At 36.2% G+C, this 20,803-nt stretch overlaps 1 protein-coding gene across 3 annotated transcripts in view; it reads left to right on the top strand.

The window, feature by feature from the left end:
- syne2a (spectrin repeat containing, nuclear envelope 2a) overlaps positions 1–20,803 on the top strand; it is a 165,523-nt gene that overhangs the window by 48,839 nt on the left and 95,881 nt on the right. For all 3 annotated transcript variants that reach the window (XM_087297225.1, NM_001365331.1, NM_001365330.1), the window contains 6 exon segments: positions 1,083–1,241; positions 1,340–1,507; positions 4,528–4,629; positions 4,763–4,966; positions 6,568–6,993; positions 12,253–19,215. In XM_087297225.1, the coding sequence (XP_087153351.1) occupies positions 1,083–1,241; positions 1,340–1,507; positions 4,528–4,629; positions 4,763–4,966; positions 6,568–6,993; positions 12,253–19,215 (8,022 nt within the window).

The following is a 20,803-nucleotide window of genomic DNA, read 5'->3' as shown; positions in this document are numbered from 1 at the left end:
TGGCATATTATTACTGTAAACAGGACAACACTTTTGCTTATTAAAAAATGCTTCTTAAGATTTGTAGATCTTTGTACTAGAAAGGAGTAAAAAAAATCTAAGAAATTTTTTTGCAATGTTGACGCAAATCAAGTTTTTTTTCTATGGTCTATGTTTTTTGGTTTATATGGATTTTAAGTAGCATTAAGTATTCAAGTAGTCTTTACTTGAATTCAAGTAATTAAATTATTAATTGATTTATTAAGTTATTTTCAAACAATTACATTTTTCTGTAACTACAATAAAACTTTTAATGATGAAATTAGTATACATCATAAATAATTAGCATTAAAATAACTTATCCAACACTGATCCCACACAGGACGAGTACTTTATATTCTTGAATATAATATTAATATTTAATATAAAACACTGCAGATGGCACCGAAGGGCTTGGCACAGTTTCCTGCATGGCTAAAATCTCCAGAAAATCTTTAAAATGTACTATTTGTGCTATTTGTTTGATTTTACATTAAAGTGATTGATCACAGATCCATAAATGCATCAGCCACATGCTTTTCTATACATAAAAAGTCATCATGTAACTAAAAAATGTAACTTTTTAGTCAGTGGATGTCAAGGAAAAGTCAGAGTAGTGTTTTCTTTCAAACAACTTTACAGTATCATTAACAACATCAATTTCTGTAATAAATGTATCTATTTCTCAATGTTGTTGTCAGTGTGTAACCTAAAGTTCAATTCATTTTTGTTTCTATATAGTGTTTTTACAATGTAAATTGTGTCAAAGCAGCTTAACATAGAAGTTCTAGTAGATTGAAACTAAAACTGTGTCAGTCTAGTTTGCAGAGTTGAAGTTCAGTTTAGTTCAGTTCAGTGTGGTTTAATTTTTACTGCTAAAAGTTCAAACACTGAAGAGCAAATCCATCAATGCACAGCTTCACAAGTCCCTTTCACTAATGGTTTCACTAATAAAACCCTTTTGTAAAGTGTTTTGTTTTTCTGATGTACTATCAATATCGTGAAAATACTTTATATCATTACAATTGTAATATACCTGTATATATGTGTGTGTGTGTGTCCAGGTGATAAGTATAAAGTCAGATCTCAGTGGTCTGGGAGATGGGGTGGAGGAGTTCAGATCTGTGTGCAGGCAGCTTCAGTCTCTGGTGAGAAGGGTCCTGGACTGTACAGACGCTCCATTTGAAAGTGAAGCGGACACCCTCATGGACCGCTGGCTGGATGTATGCTCTCTCACTAATCTCTTAGTGTGATGTAAATACTCTTTTGTTCTTTTATGTTCAGTGCAGTCTTTAACCTGGTAAAACTGTTTATATTTTAGGTGACTGAGAAGACAGACTGCTATCTGGATAACCTTCAGGCTGGCTTTTCTCTTTGGGAGAAGCTCCTCCTGTTGGCTGGAGAAGTGGAGGGCTGGAGTGCTCAAAAGCTCATGACTCTTGCTCAGTCAAACCCCTTTCAGACAGAAGTGGATGTTTCTGCTATGCAGGTAAAGCACTTATTTTAGAATTGGAGATCGACGTTAAGTTGTTTCTTGAGACTTCCACACATTTATGAAGTTAATATTTTATTTATCAAGAATGCTTTCAATTGATCTGAAGTGAGATTAAATGCAAAAGATTTCTGCAAATCAGTAAATTGACCCTCTTCACAGATCTATAATCCTTGAAAGTTTTTAATATGTGGATAAAAAAAAAACGTAAGAATATTTTAAAAATAAATCCGTAAAATTTACAGTAAAAAAATGTCAGCTATGGTTGCCAGTATTTTATAGTTAAAAATAAGGTACAAACCGTAAAAGTAATTTTTAATTTTTACCGTATTTCATTAATTTATAGCTGTAATATATCTATATTTTGAATTACTAACATCTGCACATTTTTTGTGACACAGATAGACACGTTAACATAGCCGTATGCAGCTGGTGATGAGAATGTTACATAATGAACCAATGCTGATCACAAAAGTTTTACCACAAGTCCAAAAGTGTATCAGTGTATAGAAGGTGCTCAGTGTCATTCACACAGCAACTAAACACCAGTATGGTAACATGCATAAAATTAAAGTCTTGAAATAAGCATTGTTTATCAACAATAGATGTAACATAAATCTCTAATTTACATAACTGATGGGGAAACAACTGAAAAGAACCATATTAATGTCAACAAAAAGCATAAAAAGTGATGTGCTATGCAGGGAATTCTGGGAAAGTTAGTTTACGATTATTTGCCGTATATATTAAGGAAACTGTTATCAAGCTTACAGATTTTTACTGTAGCATTTTTACAGTTTTTTTACTGTTGAAATCACGGACATTTTTTACAGTGTAGCTACCGTTATAAAACTTTTTTTTTTTTTTCTGAAAGTCATGATAACAATATTAATTTGTTGTACTCTCCGATTCACTGTGCTTAAAGTTTACCCAACTATGATGACTTCCGTTTATGAGAAATCTGTAAATGTGAAAAGGGTTCATTAGAGTTCTGAAGGATCATGTGATATTGATGGCTGGAGTTATGATGCTGATATTTTTGAATCACAAAAATAAATAATATATTAAAATCTTTTCAAATAAATAATTATAATCGTTTGCAATAATATTTCAAAATCTTATTGATTTTAATGTATTGTTAAACAACTACAGCCTTGCTGAGCTTAAAGTATTTTTCAAGGGAAAAGAAAGTGGTTGCTTATCTAAATGTTTCATCATTATTTAACTTATATTTAATATGTAAGATGCAATATGTAAAAGATGAGCAATATTACATGAGTAACAGTGCGATATGGCTGTATATCACTGCCTTAGTGCCCCCACCAGTGCTGATATACAGCCATATTGCACTGCTACGAGTGTAATATGACATTTATACAAAAAATTGAAGGCACAATTGTGTTTATAAAAATGAAAATCAAGCACAGGGAGTCTCAAAAATGTGTCTTTTGTACGATGAACTACTTTCTTTCGCCACTCGTTCACATCAGCAGTTGACCGTCAGAACAGCAGAAACCATCGATACTTCACCAACGTCACAATAGAGCTAGTATTTGAATGATTCTTTAGCATACAAAACAGGTAATTTTTGCTTACATTTTAGGATTATGAGGCTGAAAGTGATTTATCAGTCTACAGAGATGTCCTAGTATTAATCAGTTGCGATCAGGATATCGCAATAATTAACCCTGAACAAGCCAGAGCAAAGCAAACACTACCAGTTTCTGTGGTAAAAATACAACACTACAAAATACAAAAGAGACAGATCGACTTAGAATGTCACTTACCTGTTCTATGATGATTTGTTCAACTGTAGTTTGAAAATTGCACTGAGAAAAAGAAGTTTTTCTCCCCTAAGCACTTATTATGCGGTCTCTGTCGCCATCTTGTTGCAGAACCACAACCGTCACATTGTTTGCTCAGACAGGCTGTTGGCAGCCGATGCACTGAATCTGATGCTCCAATATTATAAATATTTTAAGACTGTCTTCTGCTCGTCGCTTTATGTGGATGGAGTAATACACAAGGGTGAAGGGTGCTGTTATAGAATTACGAACTTCTATCAGCCAATCAGATTCAAGAATCAGACAGAAGTATATATATTTTTTTATAAAAAAGATTTTAGTTATATAACTAATATTATGAGTTTTTTTTCCTTGTGTTGTCTGCTAATGTTTCAAATAATGTTTGAATCCAGAGAAATAAGCAATTTCAGCTATCGACTCGACCATGTCCTATGTTGTCATGCTGATGGCATGATACACTCTCGATCTCCATTTTTTAAATGATATAAAACATGGAAACACCCAAGGCGCTTTAATATGTCATGCATTTTATTAGACTGCATTGGGTAGCAATATAACAGAATTATTAAATGTATTTAGTATGATCGAACAGGGCTTTTTCTTTTCCACGTGATCACAAGTGGAGGAATCAGAAGACTGTGGAGTTTGTCATAACTAAAGCGCCACTGCTTTTATAGTGCATCATGCTCATCTCTCATCAGCAATTGCTTAATCTTTCTCCCTTTCACTTTATTGCTTTTAGCCTAACTACTTATTTCTATAAGTTTTGAATACTTTAGATCATCTGTGAACATGATTTCTGCAGGACTCACATATAATGTAATGAAGACCACAGCATCCATTATTTGACTCTGAGTCATGGATTCATCGAACCATGCCTTTTTTGTTGTCATTGTGAATATGCGTGTGTATGTGTAATGTGTAATATCTAGTGGTGAATTTGAACAGATATATATTTGTGTGAAAATTAAACAAAAGGCTTATTCTGGACCTGTGCACATTTAAAAAAATAAAATAAAATAAATCAAGTTTAATGATATTTTCAAAGATTTAAATAACTCATGCTGACAAATAGGTAAAAACGTAGAGGTTCAAAACTGATTCTTGTTATAAATAGGCTTGACCAGATGTTTTGTTATATAAAATGTACTACTACGTTTATTACATGTTTTTCTTCATGAGTTCTGACAGTATCTTTGTAAATATACACAGAATGAGCTGAAGGTTCAAGAGGAGAACATTAATCATTTCCATCGCAGATCTTCAGAGATCCAGGAGCTTCTGCAGAGTCAAGAGTTTCCACTGGAGCTGCAGGTTGTAAAACTTGTCATTTGTTTAAATAATTTTTATATGTATGTTGAGATCTGTTGGTAAACCTCTCTTTATATCATCACAGTTCACTCTAGTTCTTAAATGTAATTATATTAAAGCTTCTATATTCTTAAAGGTGATTGAGAGCCAGCTGAGGAAGAAGATGGCAGAGGTGAAGGAGCTCTTTTTTGAGACCAAAGATGTGTTCAGACAGCTGGAAACAGCCAAAATGCAGGTGGCATCAGAGATTGCAGATCATCTGTCCTCCCTACAAACTATCACAGATAATCTGAACGCTCTGAACACATCTGAAAGCACACATGCCCTCAACTCCATCCAGGTGAATGTTTGTGCTGTAAAGTCAGCATCAACTCAAAACGAACCCTTCTTCTTCTGCTTCACCTTTTTCTTCTACTTTTTCCTTTCACATTCGGTCTTCAGTTTAGTGTTTATTATAACAGATTTTTCATGTGTGATTGTAATCTTTAATCAAAAATAACTTCCTTTTTCCAATGCAACAACATCTGTTTTACATGTCATGGACAGGAGGATGCGATCAACCTGTCAATCACAAAATACTGACCAATAGCAAACCACAAGAATCTAATGAACCAATCAGTTCCCGGTAAACAAAATCAAGCTGTTTTTAATAGTTGCATTTACTACTGGTTTGCGGCACACCAAACTTAACTAGATTCTCGACAGAAAAGAAAGAAAAGTATTGGAGATGGGAATGTCTGAGCTGTGCGATTGACCCTTTTTTTCTGGGTCCCCGCCTGCTCCCTGGAGTTCTCTGGGGTTCTCCTGGATTGTGGTCTGGGTTCTAGTCTTTCTCTGGTTTGGACCATGGCCTTAGGCTACCAGCTTTTATAAGGATGGTCTTGCACCCACCCTCCAGCACCGAGTTATGCAATGAAAATTTAACTCCCCCGAGGCACGTTTTATAATCTTTCTGGGTGTAAACTGATGCAGAAATGTTCAAAGCTTCTTGAAATGTTGATGTGTTGCACATGTATTAACATACAATGTAAACAATCGTTCAGTATGCCAAATTAGCTTTGCAAAGACATCAAACATGAACCATCTATGATCTTGTTAAGCTGTCTTAGAGTTAAACATTGATGGCATACTGTAGTATTAATACATGAGCAAGAGACTTATTGCAAAACAGCTGATTACACAGAAAGAGAATAAAAGTTTACATTAATAGCTTTCTTAAGCAAGGAGCTTATGGAAGCTCTCTGTGTGTCCAGTTCTGAGCATTCCTTTGTTGTAAATACCTTGGAATTGGATGGGATGGAAACTGACCATCCAGTCTTTTCCTTGATGGAAGAAGTTGACGGTGTATTTGTTGAATAAAAGCAGACTAATTATGTGTCTGATCAGCCATATTTGTTACAATAATTATGAAGAAAAGATTATTAAAGAAAAGTGGATTAACAATATATAGCTATCTACATTACAGCATTGTGGCTCAGGTAAACTTTTGATATGATTCATGAAAATAGCATTTTTGTTCTTTTTCTGATATTCTGAAATTGCTTTCATCCAAAACATTATCATTTAGAAAGAATTGTTTTTTTATTCTTTAGACTTTTTTTTATAAACACCAAAATATGGTGTGTTGTTTTTGATGGGCATGTAGCATTTAAGACAAGACACTGTGATTCACACCAATAACTAAATGATCCATGTGTTGCAACCAAGCAGTGCTGTTTAGCTCTGCTTTGAAGCATAAACATATTGAAAATGTTGTAATTTTATGAAAGGAAAATTATTGTTACCCTTTAATCATCAGGCACTGGTGTGTACATTAGATGCCTATTTTGATGTGCATGTATCCAATGGCTCTGTCACATTGTTTAGTTCATACTTTAGTTCACCCATATTTTTATTTTTTGTGATGGACTAATCCTTTAATGTAACTGTTTTGACTGACAGAGATTATCGGAGCAGCTGGAAGTGAAGGCTGAGCAGGCAGATGCGTTACTGCAGCAGATGGATCTCCTTGCCAGCATTGCAGGTCTGGAAAACCTGCAGACTCTTTCTGAAGCTGGTGCTCACCTTCAAGAAAGCATTAGAATTGCCAAAGAGCTTAATATAAAGAAGGGAGAACAAACAATGAACCCAAACAAGCCTGTAACTTCTCAGCCTGTCGAAGAGTCTAAGCATACCGAGGCCCATATTGAAAAAGTAGAAGATACCACAGAGTTACAGACTGTATGGGATGATAAAGCAGATGAACAGTCACAGAGAAGCAAGGCAAAAGATGCGGCTCTTGAGCAGAAGTACTTTAAAGAGGATATTCTTCTGTCTGAGGATGAGAACTGGCGGGTCACACCTAAAGAGAGACTCACATATGCACAGGTTAGTTTCTTTTCTTTTATATGTTTGTTCTGTGCCTTTAAAGTGACCTGAACTGAAATACAAAGGAGTCTGGTTGGAAATCATTTTAGTTTAAGAACTAGGATCAATTTGTTTCTTGGAAACAGCTGTAATGAGAGTTTTGTCTGTTAACAGCAATTTAAATTCCATTCCAGTTCCATCATGCTGCAAAAAGTACCTTTGACGCACTAAAGGAAATGTAGTTTTGATATGAAATGTGGGGGGAAAAGGAGCTTGAAAAACTGAACTTTGTGTTCTTTGTATCTTTAGGTTTGTCTACACTGTACATATTGGATTTAATTATTGGGTAACAATTTATTTTGATGGTCCTTTTGAGAATTAGTAGACTGTCTGCTTAATATCTGTTGATACTGCTCTGTCAACAGACATCTAACTGACTATAAGAAACATTGCAAGGACAGTGCATGTCAACTTACATTAAGCCTAACCACAACCTAACAGTCAACTTCTAATCTAATGAGAATTATTTGGCATGTAGAGGCAATGTAACTTAAATTCAACAAACGGACCATCAAAATAAAGTGTGATCAATAATTGTAATTGCAATGAGTTTTTTACATCCATATGCACATTTTTGCTTCTGATAATATTGTTAATCATTCAATCAATGAGTCAATTAATCAATCAGTTAGTCTGTGATTTGATCGATGAGTGAGTTATTTAATAAGGTGAACAATGTTGGGAAGAAAACTTTCAGTGAATGTGTTAGAGTTTGTTAAAAACCCTTTAACCTCTTTCAGTAACCAACTTTTTAATGTAGTTCATATGTAAATAATTAAATCATTAAATAAAAACTCTTTCCATTTAAGCATTCACAAGACACATTCCATGTTTTTAATCATTTATACAGTATGTAACTTAAACAAAAAGGTATTATTGCATTTTATTAAATTAAATGTTTAACATTTTAATATATAATTAAAACGTAAATAAACTCCAACTGTATTTTGAAAATTGCATTGTAATAATTTTAGTTAATGAAAATGTAATAGTAAATAATAGTAAGTAGTATACTGATATTCATTAATTAATTTTCTTTTCGGCTTAGTCCCTTTGTTATCCAGGGGTCGCCACGGCGGAATGAACCACCAACTTATCCAATATATGTTTTTCACAGCGGATGCCCTTCCTGCTGCAACACATCACTGGGAAACATCCATACTCACTCATTCACTTTTTAACACTACAATTTTAGCTTAACAAATTTACCTGTACTGCATGTCTTTAGACTGTGGGGAAAACCGGAGCACCCGGAGGACAACCACCCTGACACGGGGAAAACATGCAAACTCCACACAGAATAGCCGACTGACATAACCGAGGCTCAAACCAGCAACCTTCTTGCTGTGAGGCGACAGCACTACCTACTGTGCCACCGCGTCCCCCTAGTATAATTACAGTAGTGTACAAATGCAATACCTTTTTTATTTTTGCCATGCAACCACCTGTCCACTTGATCCCATTCCCTCTCATCTCTTACAAACCATCTCTCCTGCAGTCATACCAACACTGACTCACATAATTACCACATCTCTAGACTCTGGTTTATTCTTTGCCTCCCCCAGAGAATTGTCATTCTATAGCAATCGCTGATTGGCTCCTGTACTAGAAGGCAGGCTTTATTCACAATATAGCAATCTCTGATTGGCTCTTGTACTAGAAGGTGGGGCTTCACTCTCCATATTGAGTTACCCCCATTCAAAAAGATACGAGTGAAATGTCTTGTGTATTCTATAGTCTTTGGTACAGTGCATGCATGATCAAGCTGTATGACTGTTTCAAAACTGAAAAAACAACTAAAAATAAGTCCCTCATAAAAAATGTCACACGCAAATCATAAAATAGTGATATATTCCAGGAAGTATTGCGAAATTAACAGGATTTGTGTCTGTCAATGAAACGTTGTGCATCATTAATCGTTGACAGACATCCACCTTTTTTTTCGTGCTGGGTCTGTGTTTGGGGTCAGCAGGAGTAAAGTCATTGAGTGTACCTCTGTGGCGTAGGTACAGAATCACTCTATTCTGCCTAAAGCCTGCTAAATGGAGTATTTGTTCTGCGCTGCATTTAGGGCCATTATTGTAGAATGCCACCTCATTGCTTTTAAGAGCTTGTTTTTTACTTGCTCTGAGAAAAATGCTGGATATTCATTGTTTTGCTGTGTGGCACATCATTTTAGTCCGGTGCTTTTCTGATGTCAGAGCTTTAGGCTGCATTATCAGCATTATTCTGCTCTGCTTGATGGTTTCTCAGAACAGTTTAAAAAGAGCCAAAAAGTGTAGCACAGTAGGGAGTGCGTATGTTCACAGCATTTAAAATGGCTTTGTGAATTACTTGATGTGGTGTTATGTCTAATCCTGTCACACTTTTATCCCCAGTTTCCCAATTTTGCTCAACATAAACTACCATTTAAAAGTTTGCAGTCAGTAAGAGGTTTTAAAATAATGCAAAGAAAGCTCTGATGGTAAGAAAACTATTTTACTAAAAGTTTGAATCGAATAATCAATAAATTGTATTGATCTTATTTTACAATGTGGAAAAGTGTGCTCTTTTTTGCGATTGTTTTAGAACGTCTGATTCCGTCGCCTATGGGAAAAGTGATTAGGAATAATAAATGGCAGAAAATGGTCAAACTACTTGCTCTACAAACAAAATTGTTCATAACTATACATACAAAGCAGAATAATATAATAAGAAAATATCAGTTTGCAACATCAAGCAGCGTAACGAGCTGTTATTAACTTCTAAAAAATCAATGGAAGTGAATGAGACTGGAAGTCTCGATTCAAATGGCTGTGCCTGCTCGGACGCGATGAATAGGGTCAATAATATAGCATAACACATGTGCAAGAAAATATTAAAGGTTGTCTACAAATGAACCATTTATTTCACTTAAAAACTGATGTGTGTAGCCTTAGATGAGTGGTGCCTATAGTGGGGTTCAGGACCCACTGGGGGTTGTGGGATATTGACAGGGGGATGCTTGGTGATTTCCAAAAATCAAATAAATTTTATTAAACTATTTGAATTGCCATATTTTATCCATAACCCACAGAAGATAAAAATAGTAGTTTATAGTTACATTAAAAAAAAACATCAAGCAAATAAAAGCCATCAGCCTTTCAGAAAATACTTTGATAGGATTGTGTGTTTATGTTAGATTAACAACACAGCAATAGCGTCAGCTGCAGCAGACTCATTTATACAGCACCAGGTTAAACTTTCTAAGACCTTTATGGCAATCAAATACATTAAAAATAAATACAGGTCACAACTAAACATTGAGATTGATCTCTGATTAGAGGTCTCCAAAATTAAACCAAGAATAGACTTGTGCTGAAAACATAGTGCCTATGTAGTGTTTCTTTAGCTGAGGTTATTATTAAACAAATAAAATAATGATCACAAAATTATATGGTTTTTAGACTGTTTTGTCAATATTCTTGTGTTTATATAGGCCTATTGTTGTGTGCAATGTTTGTATATTTATGTTTCACCTGCAAGAAATTTGGGGGTTGCGATTCACTGGCATTGTTAGTTTGTTGGTTGCAGGCTGAAACGCTTGGGATCTCCTCCCTTAGATCAGTGAGCCCTGTGATCAATCAATACAAGAAAAGAAATACAAGAGCAGTCCTGACTAAAAAAACAAGCTGAGGAAAAGATTAGGTCCAATAATTAATGATAATATCAGATAATGTGGTTTAAATACTTTTTTGTATTTGTATTGTCAAATGTTCTTTGACATTATTAAACTCTATGTGAACAAAGTCAGTGAGTTTTAGCTCAATCTGATAACATTAACTTGCATTAACTACCTGGGGAAAAAGAAAATTCTCTATGGGTCAAAATGACCCAAACAGAATATGAGGGAATAGTTGATAAGTTAAATTAAAAAGGTGTTTTATATACACTGTAAAACCAACAGTCAAGTTTATCAAATGAAATGAGTGTAGTTAACTCAAAATTTACCGAAGGTTAATTCTACTCATTTGAAAAGAGTTTTGAACTCAGTGTTGAAGGTAATGAGTTAATTAAATATCTCATTACTTCAATTTAAATGGAGTAAGTTCACAGTACTCATATAGATTAGTTTTTTTTTTTTTTACTCAAATGGTTTGTAGCAAACTTGTTAGGTTTTACAGTACTTGGTTGGTTCGAGTTCTCTTTATTTATTGGGTTTTACTGTGCTCAAATTGCTTCATTTACTCAAAGGGGTTAAGTTTACAGTACTCATTAGGATCAGTTTTTGAACTTAAATTGTTTGTTGCAATCAGTTTCCTCAAATGGTTTGAGTTACCTTAACTTTTTGGGTTTTACCGTGTATGAAAAAGTTCTTTTTTTTTTTGTAGTAAATAATTCATTGGTTGGTTCATTTATATCATGGATCTCAAACTCAATTCCTAGAGGGCCGCAGCTCAGCACAGTTTTGCTCCAACCCTAACCAAACACAGTTGATTCAAATAATCAAGTTGTTCAAGAGTCATGAACACCTCTGCTGTTTCTCAATATGTGTTCTTCAGCGATCTTGTGTCCCCGTGTTCTCATGTAACGCCATCTTCAACTGCCAAAGTTGAGTTCCAAAACTCAAGAACAGAGGCACTTTCCAGATGGTTTCATGGAATCGAAGATTCAGACAAACAAACACTGAACTCGCTCTAGAAGTCCCATAATTCATTGCAACTGGAGGTGCGAAGCGCAGTATTTATGTCGAGTTAATATTAAAGTTCAGAGATATATAATATAAAACTATGAATTAAATAGTTGTATGAATGCTGTAATATTTAAATAATTTCCATTAAAAATGCGTGAAAGTCATGTGACCATCAGGAAAAACGCAGCATCTCGTTTCTCACATGATGCATTCTGTGTTCTTGCGGTCTCCTGAGTTCGTTCTTCCGAGGTGACCTGGCAAAACTGGTCTTCACAAGAACACAAGTCTGTTCACTGCATTCTTAAAATTGAGAATTAGACCTTGATTAGTTGCATCAGCCATGTTTGATTAGGGTTTAAGCGAAACTGTGTAGAGTGCGGCTCTCCAGGAATTGAGTTTGAAACCCATGATTTAAGGACCAATTTTAGAAAAATTTCGAGGTATGCAGTATTAATATTTTAAAATGACATCATGCATCATAAAAATGCTTAGAGGTTGAAGAAACACATGCTGTTGAGAGATGCTTGTTGACATTTGGTCATTGTTATGTTTGGTCTGATTGTTTTCAGTCCTTGTCTGAACCTGAAGTAAGAGAGGATGACAGTAAAATGACTTCTCCCTGTGGAAGCCCAAAGCCGATCTTTACTATAGTACTGGATTCTGATCTTAGCAAATCCACCCAGAACCTGCCTGCACAAACTACCTCAGCTTGTTCAACTCAGTGGCATACTGTTTCAGTGGTTCATGATAGGACCACAGAGAAAGCAGATGAAAGTTTGACACTGGAGGCCAAACCAAGTGTTAGTGTAGCTGAAGAACATGCTGTATTAAGTACTTCTGATGAATCTCTTTATAGTTTATATGCTAATCTTTCTACATCAGGTCCGCTTAATGAAAACAATCCCACTGATGATTCTGAGCCCACTTGTTCTGTTTCAGACCAGGATTTTAAACCTAAAACTGAGAAGGGCTCATCTACTAAATCACTTGAGCAAAAGATTTCACACACATCGATTTATCATGGAAGCTCTAAAACAGCAAAGAAAGTGTTTACCATCATCCTGGATGCTGATTCCCCAGAATTATCATTAGTCCAAAGTCAGTCACTGTCGCAGATGCAACGTTCAGGTACTGAATTCTCAAGAACAGATGAATTCTCTCATTCTAATGTCAAAAATCAACAGAGAAGTTCATCTAGGACTGAGAAAGCTTTGAGAAAGGTTGCAGAAAAGGACAATGTGAAATCCAGTAGCTCTAAAACGCAGGAAGCTCTTCAACACAACATCTCAGAGATTATGAAGACTGACATTGAAAAAAATGAAAAAGAGAAGCAATATGAAGTCATGGACGTCCACAAAGGAGGAGACAGTGAACTAGGGTTTTTAGTACATGAGCAGGATGTCACAATGTCTGAGAGTCGTGATAAGGCTAAGAAAATCCCATCTGCAGTGCCCTTAAATAAAGCAAAAACGCTTCAGAAACCTCAGAATGTTGCTAAAGGTAGGAAAAAGATCAAGAAATCAGGAGATGCAAAGAAATCAGATGGTTTCAGTGGTACAAAGCTTAAGACGTCTGAATCTGAATATAAAATGACAGCTGATTCAGAAAGTCGTCAAACTTCTGAGATCACAGTGCTGGCCACTAGAGATACTTCACTGAATGTGTCTTCAACTTGTAGTCAGTCAAAGAGTACAGAAGCCAAACTCACAGAAGCTGTGGACACCAAGACTTTAAATCTGCATACTGAAGCAAAGCAAAGACATTTTGGTACTGTTGGGGTTGTTAAATGTGCTTCTATTGAAGCCACAGAAATGAGTTTAGGAACAGGAGACATTGTGCAGTCAAAACTCACAGAGAAATCAATGGCAACAGAAGCTTCACCAGTTATGAGAGCTGAATGTATTACACAGATTCCTGCTGCCATTGTAGATGTTAATTCAACAACATTGTTGTCAGACAGTCATCAGTCACTGTTGCAGACACAACACACAGGTCTTAAAGACTCAAAAACAAAAGAATTTGCCTATAAAGATGCCAAAACTCAACAGAGGAGCTCTGCTGGCACAGTGGAACCTGAAGAACAAGAGCCTGAAAGATTGCTTTCAAAGAAATACAATGTGAAATCACTTAGCTCTGTATTACAGGAAGCTCTCCAGCCCAACACCTCTGAGATCATGGAGACTGACATTGAAAAACGTGACAAAGAGAAGCAGCACAAAGTCACTGATGCTGAAACATCAAGTCAAATAGGCGCCTGTGCTGAAGACAATGAATCAGGGATCAAAACACTTAAGCAGGATGTCACAATGTCAGACAAACACACATTTGCAGAACCCTCAAATGATGCAAACGCACTTCAAAAACCTCCAAATGTTGCTAAAGGTAGGAAAAAGATCAAGAAATCAGTTGATGCAGTGAAAAAAGACAATATCAGTAGTTTAAAGCTGAAGGCTTCCACATCTGAACATAAAACCAAAGCTGAGTTAGAAAGTCTTCAAACTTCTGAGATGAAAGTACCGGACACTACAGATACTTCACTGAATGTGGCTTCAACCTGTAGTCAGTCAAAGAGGACTGAAGACAAACACACAGAAGCTGTGGGCACTGTGCAAGAAGATGGGTTAAATCTCCTGCAGACTGAGGCAAAGCATGGTCTTTTTGGTACTGTTGCAGTTTCAGTTGTCGGAGGTGCTCCTATTGAAGCCACAGACATTGGTTTAGAAACAGCAGACATTGTGCAGTCAAAACACACAGAGAAATCAATGGCAGCAGATGCATTACCAGTCATGAGAGCTGAAGGTATTACACAGATTCCTGCTGTCGTTGTGAATGTTAAATCTCCAACGTTCAGTCATCAGCCACTGTTGCAGACACAATGTACAGATTATAAAGACACAAGAGCAGATGTATTTGCCCATAAAGATACCAAAACTCAACAGAGGAGCTCTGCTGGCACAGAGAAACCTGAAGAACAAGAGCATGAAAGATTTCTTTTAGAAAAGGACATTGTGAAACCAAGTAGATCTGAAATACTGGAAGCTCTCCAGATCAACACTTCTGAGATCATGGAGACTGACATTGAAAAAGAGAAGCAGCATGAAGTCATTGATACTGACACATTAAGCCAAATGTGCGCCTGTGCTGAAGATAATGAATCAGGGATTAAAACACTTAAGCAGAATGTCACAATGTCAGACAAAGACACATTTGCAGAACCCTCAAATGAAGCTAACACACTTCAGAATCCTCCAAATGTTGGTAAAGTTAAGAAAAAGATCAAGAAATCAGCTTGTGCAGAGAAATCAGACAATATCAGCAGTATAGAGACGCAGCATAAAGTCACTGATACTGAAACATCATGCCAAATGAATACCCGTGCTGAAGACAATGAATCAGGGATTAAAGCACTTAAGCAGGGAGTCACAATGTCTGATAAACACACATCTGCAGAGTCCTCAAATGAAGCAAATGCACTTCAGAATCCTCCAAATGGTGGTGAAGATACAAAGAAGATTATTAGATTGGCTGATATAGAAAAATCTGACAAAATCAGCAGAAGGAAAATAAAAGCATCTAGATCTAAACATAAAAACACAGATGATTCAGACAGCATTACATTTTCTGAAGTCACAGTGCCGGTCACTACTGATACTTTACTGAATGTGTCTTCAACCTGTAGTCAATCAAAGAGTACAGAAAACAATCTAACACACACTGTGCAGGAGACCTTGACTGCAAAAGATGGACAGTTTAAGACAGTTAGCATCTCACATTGTAGAGGTGCACCTACCGAAGGCACAGACAGTTTGGTCTCAGGTGCAGTAGAAACTGCACAATCAACACATTGTGAGAAATCAACGGCAACAGACGTGTCATCAGTTGTGAGAATAGAAACTAAAACACAGATTTCTAACTTGATCCTGGATGTTGACTCCCCAGAGATTTCTTCACACACACAGTGTGAAGCTCCTGAAAGCCCAAGATCAGATGAGTTTGCCCTTACAGATTTCAGGATTCAACAGAGGAGTTCTTCTGGCACTGAAAAACATAAAAAACAAGAGCCTGAACAGAACTTGCTAGAAAAAGACTATTTGAAATCAAGTTTTTCTGTAATACAGAAAGCTCTCCAGCCCAACATCTCTGAAATCACAGAGACTATTGTCTATGACAATGAAAAAGACGAGCAGCATGAAGACATTAGTTCTGAAATATCAAGTCAAATAAGTGTACTAATGGTAGAAGGCAGTAAATGTGGGTTTGTAGTACACAAGCAGGATAAAACAATGTCAGAGAGTCATGGTGAGGCTGATAAAATCACATTTGCAGAGCCCTCAAGTGAAGCAAACACACTTCAGAAACTTACAAATATTGCTAAAGGTAGGAAAAAGATCAGTAAATCAGCTCTTGCAGAGAAATCAAACAAAACCACAAATAGAAATCAGAAGACATCTAGATCTGAACATAATAGTACAGCTGATTCAGAAAGCCTTCAAACTTCTGAGATCATACTGCCAGACACTACTGATACTTCACTGAATGTGTCTTCAACCTGTAGTCAGTCAAAGACCACAAAGTCAGTGAGTTCAGAAGACAAACTCTCTGAGACTGTGGACACAGAGACTTTAAATCTCCTGCAGACTGAAGCTAAGCTTGGACAATTTGGTACTGTTGGAGTTGTTGAATGTGCTCCTATTGAAGCCACAGAGAGTGTGGTTTTAAAAACAGAAGACAGTGTACAGTCAAAACATGCAGAGAAATCAATGCCAACAGATGCTTCGCAAGTCATGAGAGCTGAACATATTACACAGATTCCTGCTGTCATTGTAGATGTCGATTCACCACCATTATTATTATCAGGCAGTCATCAGTCACTGTTGCAGGCACAATGTACAGATTCTAAAGGCTCAAGAGAAGACATAAATGCCTATAAAGATGCCAAAACTCAACAGAGGAGCTCTGCTGGCACAGAGAAACCTGAAGAACAAGAGCCTAAAGGTTTGCTTTTAGAGAAGTACAATGTGAAATCAAGTTGCTTAGTAATACATGAAGCTTTCCATCCCAACACTTCTGAGATCATGGAGACTGACATTGAAAAATGTGAAAAAGTGAAGCAACATGTAGTCACTGATGCTGAAACATCAAGTCATATGGATGCCCGTGCTGAAGACAATAGATCAGGGATTAAAACACTTAAGCAGGGAGTCACAATGTCTGAGAAACAAACATCTGGAGAGCCTTCAAATGAAGCAAATGCACATCAGAAATCTCCAAATGTTGCTAAATGTAGGAAAAAGATCAAGAAATCAGCTGATGCAGAGAAATCAGACAGTACCAGTAGTGTAAAGCTAACATCCCAGCATAAAAGGACAGCTGATTCAGAAAGTCTTCAAACTTCTGAGATCATAGTGCCAGACACTACAGATATTTCATTGAACGTGTTTTCAAGATGCAGTCAGTTAAAGACCACAGAGTCACTAAGATCAGAAAACAAACTCACAAAAGCTGGTAACACTGTGCAAGAAGAGACTTTAAATCTCCTGCACACTGAGGCAAAGGATGGTCATTTTGCCACAGATATGGATTCAGAAACAGCAGACATTGTAGAGTCAAAACTCACTGAGAAATCAATGCCAGCAGTTGCTTCACCAGTCATGAGAGCTGAACGCATTACACAGATTCCTGCTGTCATTGTAGATGTTGATTCACCAACGTTATTATCAGACAGTCTTCAGTCACAGTTGCAAACACAATGTACAGATACTGAAGGCTCAAGAGCAGATGTATTTTCCCATACAGATGTCAAAACTCAACAGAGGAGCTCTGCTGGCACAGAGAAACCTGAAGAACAAGAGCCTGAAGGATTGCTTTCAGAAAAGGACAATGTGAAATCACTTAGCTTTGTAATGCAGGAAGCTCTTCAGCCCAACACTTCTGAGATCAGGAAGACTGATATTGAAAAAGTGAAGCATGTAGTCACTGATGCTGAAACATCAAGTCATATAGATGCCCGTGCTGAAGACAATAGACTAGGGATTAAAACACTTAAGCAGGAAATCACAATTTCTGAGATACAAACATCTGCAGAGCCTTCAAATGAAGCAAATGTACATCAGAAAACTCAAAATGATGGTAAAGGTAGGAAAAAGATCAGGAAATCAGCTGATGCAGAAAAATCAGACAATATCAGTACTATAAAGCTGGTATCCAGATCTGAAAATAAAAGCACAACTGATTCAAAAAGTCTTCAAACTTCTGAGATCATACTGCCGGTCACTACTGATACTTCACTGAATGTGTCTTCAACCTGTAGTCAGTCAAGGACCACAAAGTCAGTGATTTCAGAAGAAAAACTCACAGAAGCTTTGAACACTGTGCAAGAAGAGACTTTACATCTCCTGCAAACTGAGGCAAGGGATGGATATTTTGGGGCTGTTGGAGTTTCAGTGGTTGGAGGTGCTCATGTTGAAGCCACAGATAGTGTGGTTTTAGGAACAAGAGACATTGTGCAGTCAAAACACACAGAGAAATCAGCGCCAACAGAAGCTTCACCAGTCTTGAGAGCTGAATGTATTACACAAATTCCTGCTGTCATTGTAGATGTCGATTCACCAACATTATTATCAGAGAGTTATCAGTCACTGTTGCATACACAATGTACAGGTCCTAAAAGCTCAAAAACAGAAGAGTTTTCCTATACAGATGTCAGAAATCAATGGAGGAGCTCTGCTGGCACAGAGGGACCTGAAAAACAAAAGCCTGAAAGATTGCTTTCAGAAAATGACAATGTGAACTCGAGTTGCTCTGAAATAAAGGAAGCTCTCCATCCCAAAACCTCTGAGATCAGGGAGACTGGCATTGAAAAAAGTGAAAAAGAGAAGCATCATGAAGTCACTGATGCTGAAAGATCAAGTCATATGGACACCTGTTCTGAAGACAATGAATCAGGGATTAAAACACTTAAACAGGATGTCACAATGTCAGAGAAATACACATCTAGAGAGCCCTCAAATGAAGCAAACACACTTCAGAATCCTCAGAATGTTGCTGAAGGCAGGAAAAAGATCAAGAAATTAGCTGATGCAGAGAAATCAGACAATATCAGTACTATAAAACTAACATCTAGATCTGAACATAAAAGCACAGCCGATTTAGAAAGTCCTCATACTTTTGAGTTTATGGTGCCGGAAGCTACAGATACTTCACTGAATGTGTCTTCAACCTGTAGTCAGTCAAAGAGTACAGAAGACAAACTTACAGAAGCTGTGGACACTGTGCAGGAAGAAACTGTGAATCTTCTGCAGACTGAGGTAAAACATGAACATGTTGAGACGATTAGCTTCTGTGCTGTTGGAGCAGTGGGGGACATGCAGTCAACATTCACAGAGGACTCAGGATCAATGCTAACAGATGCTCCGCCAGTTGTGAGAGCTGAATGTATTACACAGACTCCTACTGTCATCCCATCAGACTTACAGCTCAGTCATGCTGAAGCCCAGAAGACAGGGGATTCAGATGGCAGTTCTCTTTCCCAGGTAAGATTCACATTTTTTTCAAATAAAAATTCCCCAGCAGAGTTTGAGTGAGCACCTACCAAATGCAGAAGAAATTTTATATTTTTGGGTAACGCATATCAACATGCTAGACAGTTTGTCAGATAACCTCTCACCTTTCATTTAACTATTTTCAGAATGAATTCCCTAAAGTTAGTCACAAACATTGCATAAACAAACATAAAAGGGGTTCCACAATCAGAAAAATATTGCAAATCTAAGTAAAATTAGAATAAAAAGCTAATTATCTTTTTCTATTTATACTGTTTTCTCATGATACACCCAATCCAGTCTTGCTGACCCCTTTGTTCGATTCTTAAAGGGATACTTCACCCAAAAAAAGAAAATTACATTATTATTTATTCTTCCTCGTGTGATTTTATACTTTCATTAGTTTCTTTCTTCTGTTGAACTCAGAAGAAGATATTTTGAAGAATGCTGTTTGCTGGGACCCATTGACTTGGGCATAGTAGATATTTGGGCATCTGCCCCAGTAAATAGAGTATATTCATGAACATGATTCCATTGAAGAATCATTTGTGAACTGTGAAGAATTTTTATTCTTTTTCTTTTTTTTCTTTTAATTTTTATGTCATTTTCAAATGTCATTGTCAGCATTTGTATGTCAGTTTTGACTTTTTTGAATGGAGAAGCAGAACATTGAATTCTGGCCTGTAACTTAAATCTTAAAAAATTAAAAAGCCTAATTGGCCAGTAAATGAAAAAGTTAACTTCGAACTCTGCAGTCTAAAATGACATCACAATTAAAAATCTCTCTTCTCACGTTCAGTATTTAAATAATGAGTCATGAATGAATGAATGAGTTTTTGTCATTCAAAATCTTTTTTAAGTGTATTATTTAAAAGGATGTAGGATTATGTCATTTGTAATAGCTGTATGGCACTAGAGTAGTGAACCTACAGTGCTTTCATTCCAAGCAGAAAATGACTTCTTTTAAAACTGAATTGATGCATTTTAGCTTGCATTTTGCACCATTCACGGTTTATTCACATGAAAATGATTATCAAAGAATGGAAGTCATTGAAAGGATCAGGTAAAGGACTTGACAATTCCGTTTATTTTCTTTTTAAGAAATATGTAGGATGCCCACTGTTTCGAAAATGGTCTGAAAGACCTTTTATTATCTGAATGAGCCAAAATTATTCCAAGCTGTTCCAAAGGCAAGCATTGAACATGCTCAGCATAGTTTTGTTCAAGTTAGTTCAACAGTGTCATCTCCTTTTGATGCATATGAACCGATAAGTTGGTTTTTATAGCCTTGTATTCTTAAATATATATAAGTTTTATATTTTGAAATCCATATACAGAAAGAATTACCTGTTTCATTCATTTATTTATTTATTTATTTATTTATTTATTTATTTATTTATTTATTTATTATTTTAACCATATGCCCCCTATTCACATTATTGCATCCTTCCTACATTATTTCATTTTCTGGCTTTATGTTATGCTATCTAATGCAGAACACATATTTTGAACATATTTTTGCTAACAAAACTATGAAATATTAGCTTTTTGGAACTTAAAATATAAAGTAAAATATTAT

The sequence above is a fragment of the Danio rerio genome, chromosome 20, assembly GCF_052040795.2.
Source record: "Danio rerio strain M-AB ecotype USA chromosome 20, GRCz13ab, whole genome shotgun sequence".
In the NCBI taxonomy this organism is placed as follows: Eukaryota; Metazoa; Chordata; class Actinopteri; order Cypriniformes; family Danionidae; genus Danio; species Danio rerio.
This window is presented reverse-complemented; position numbering and strand designations above follow the sequence as displayed.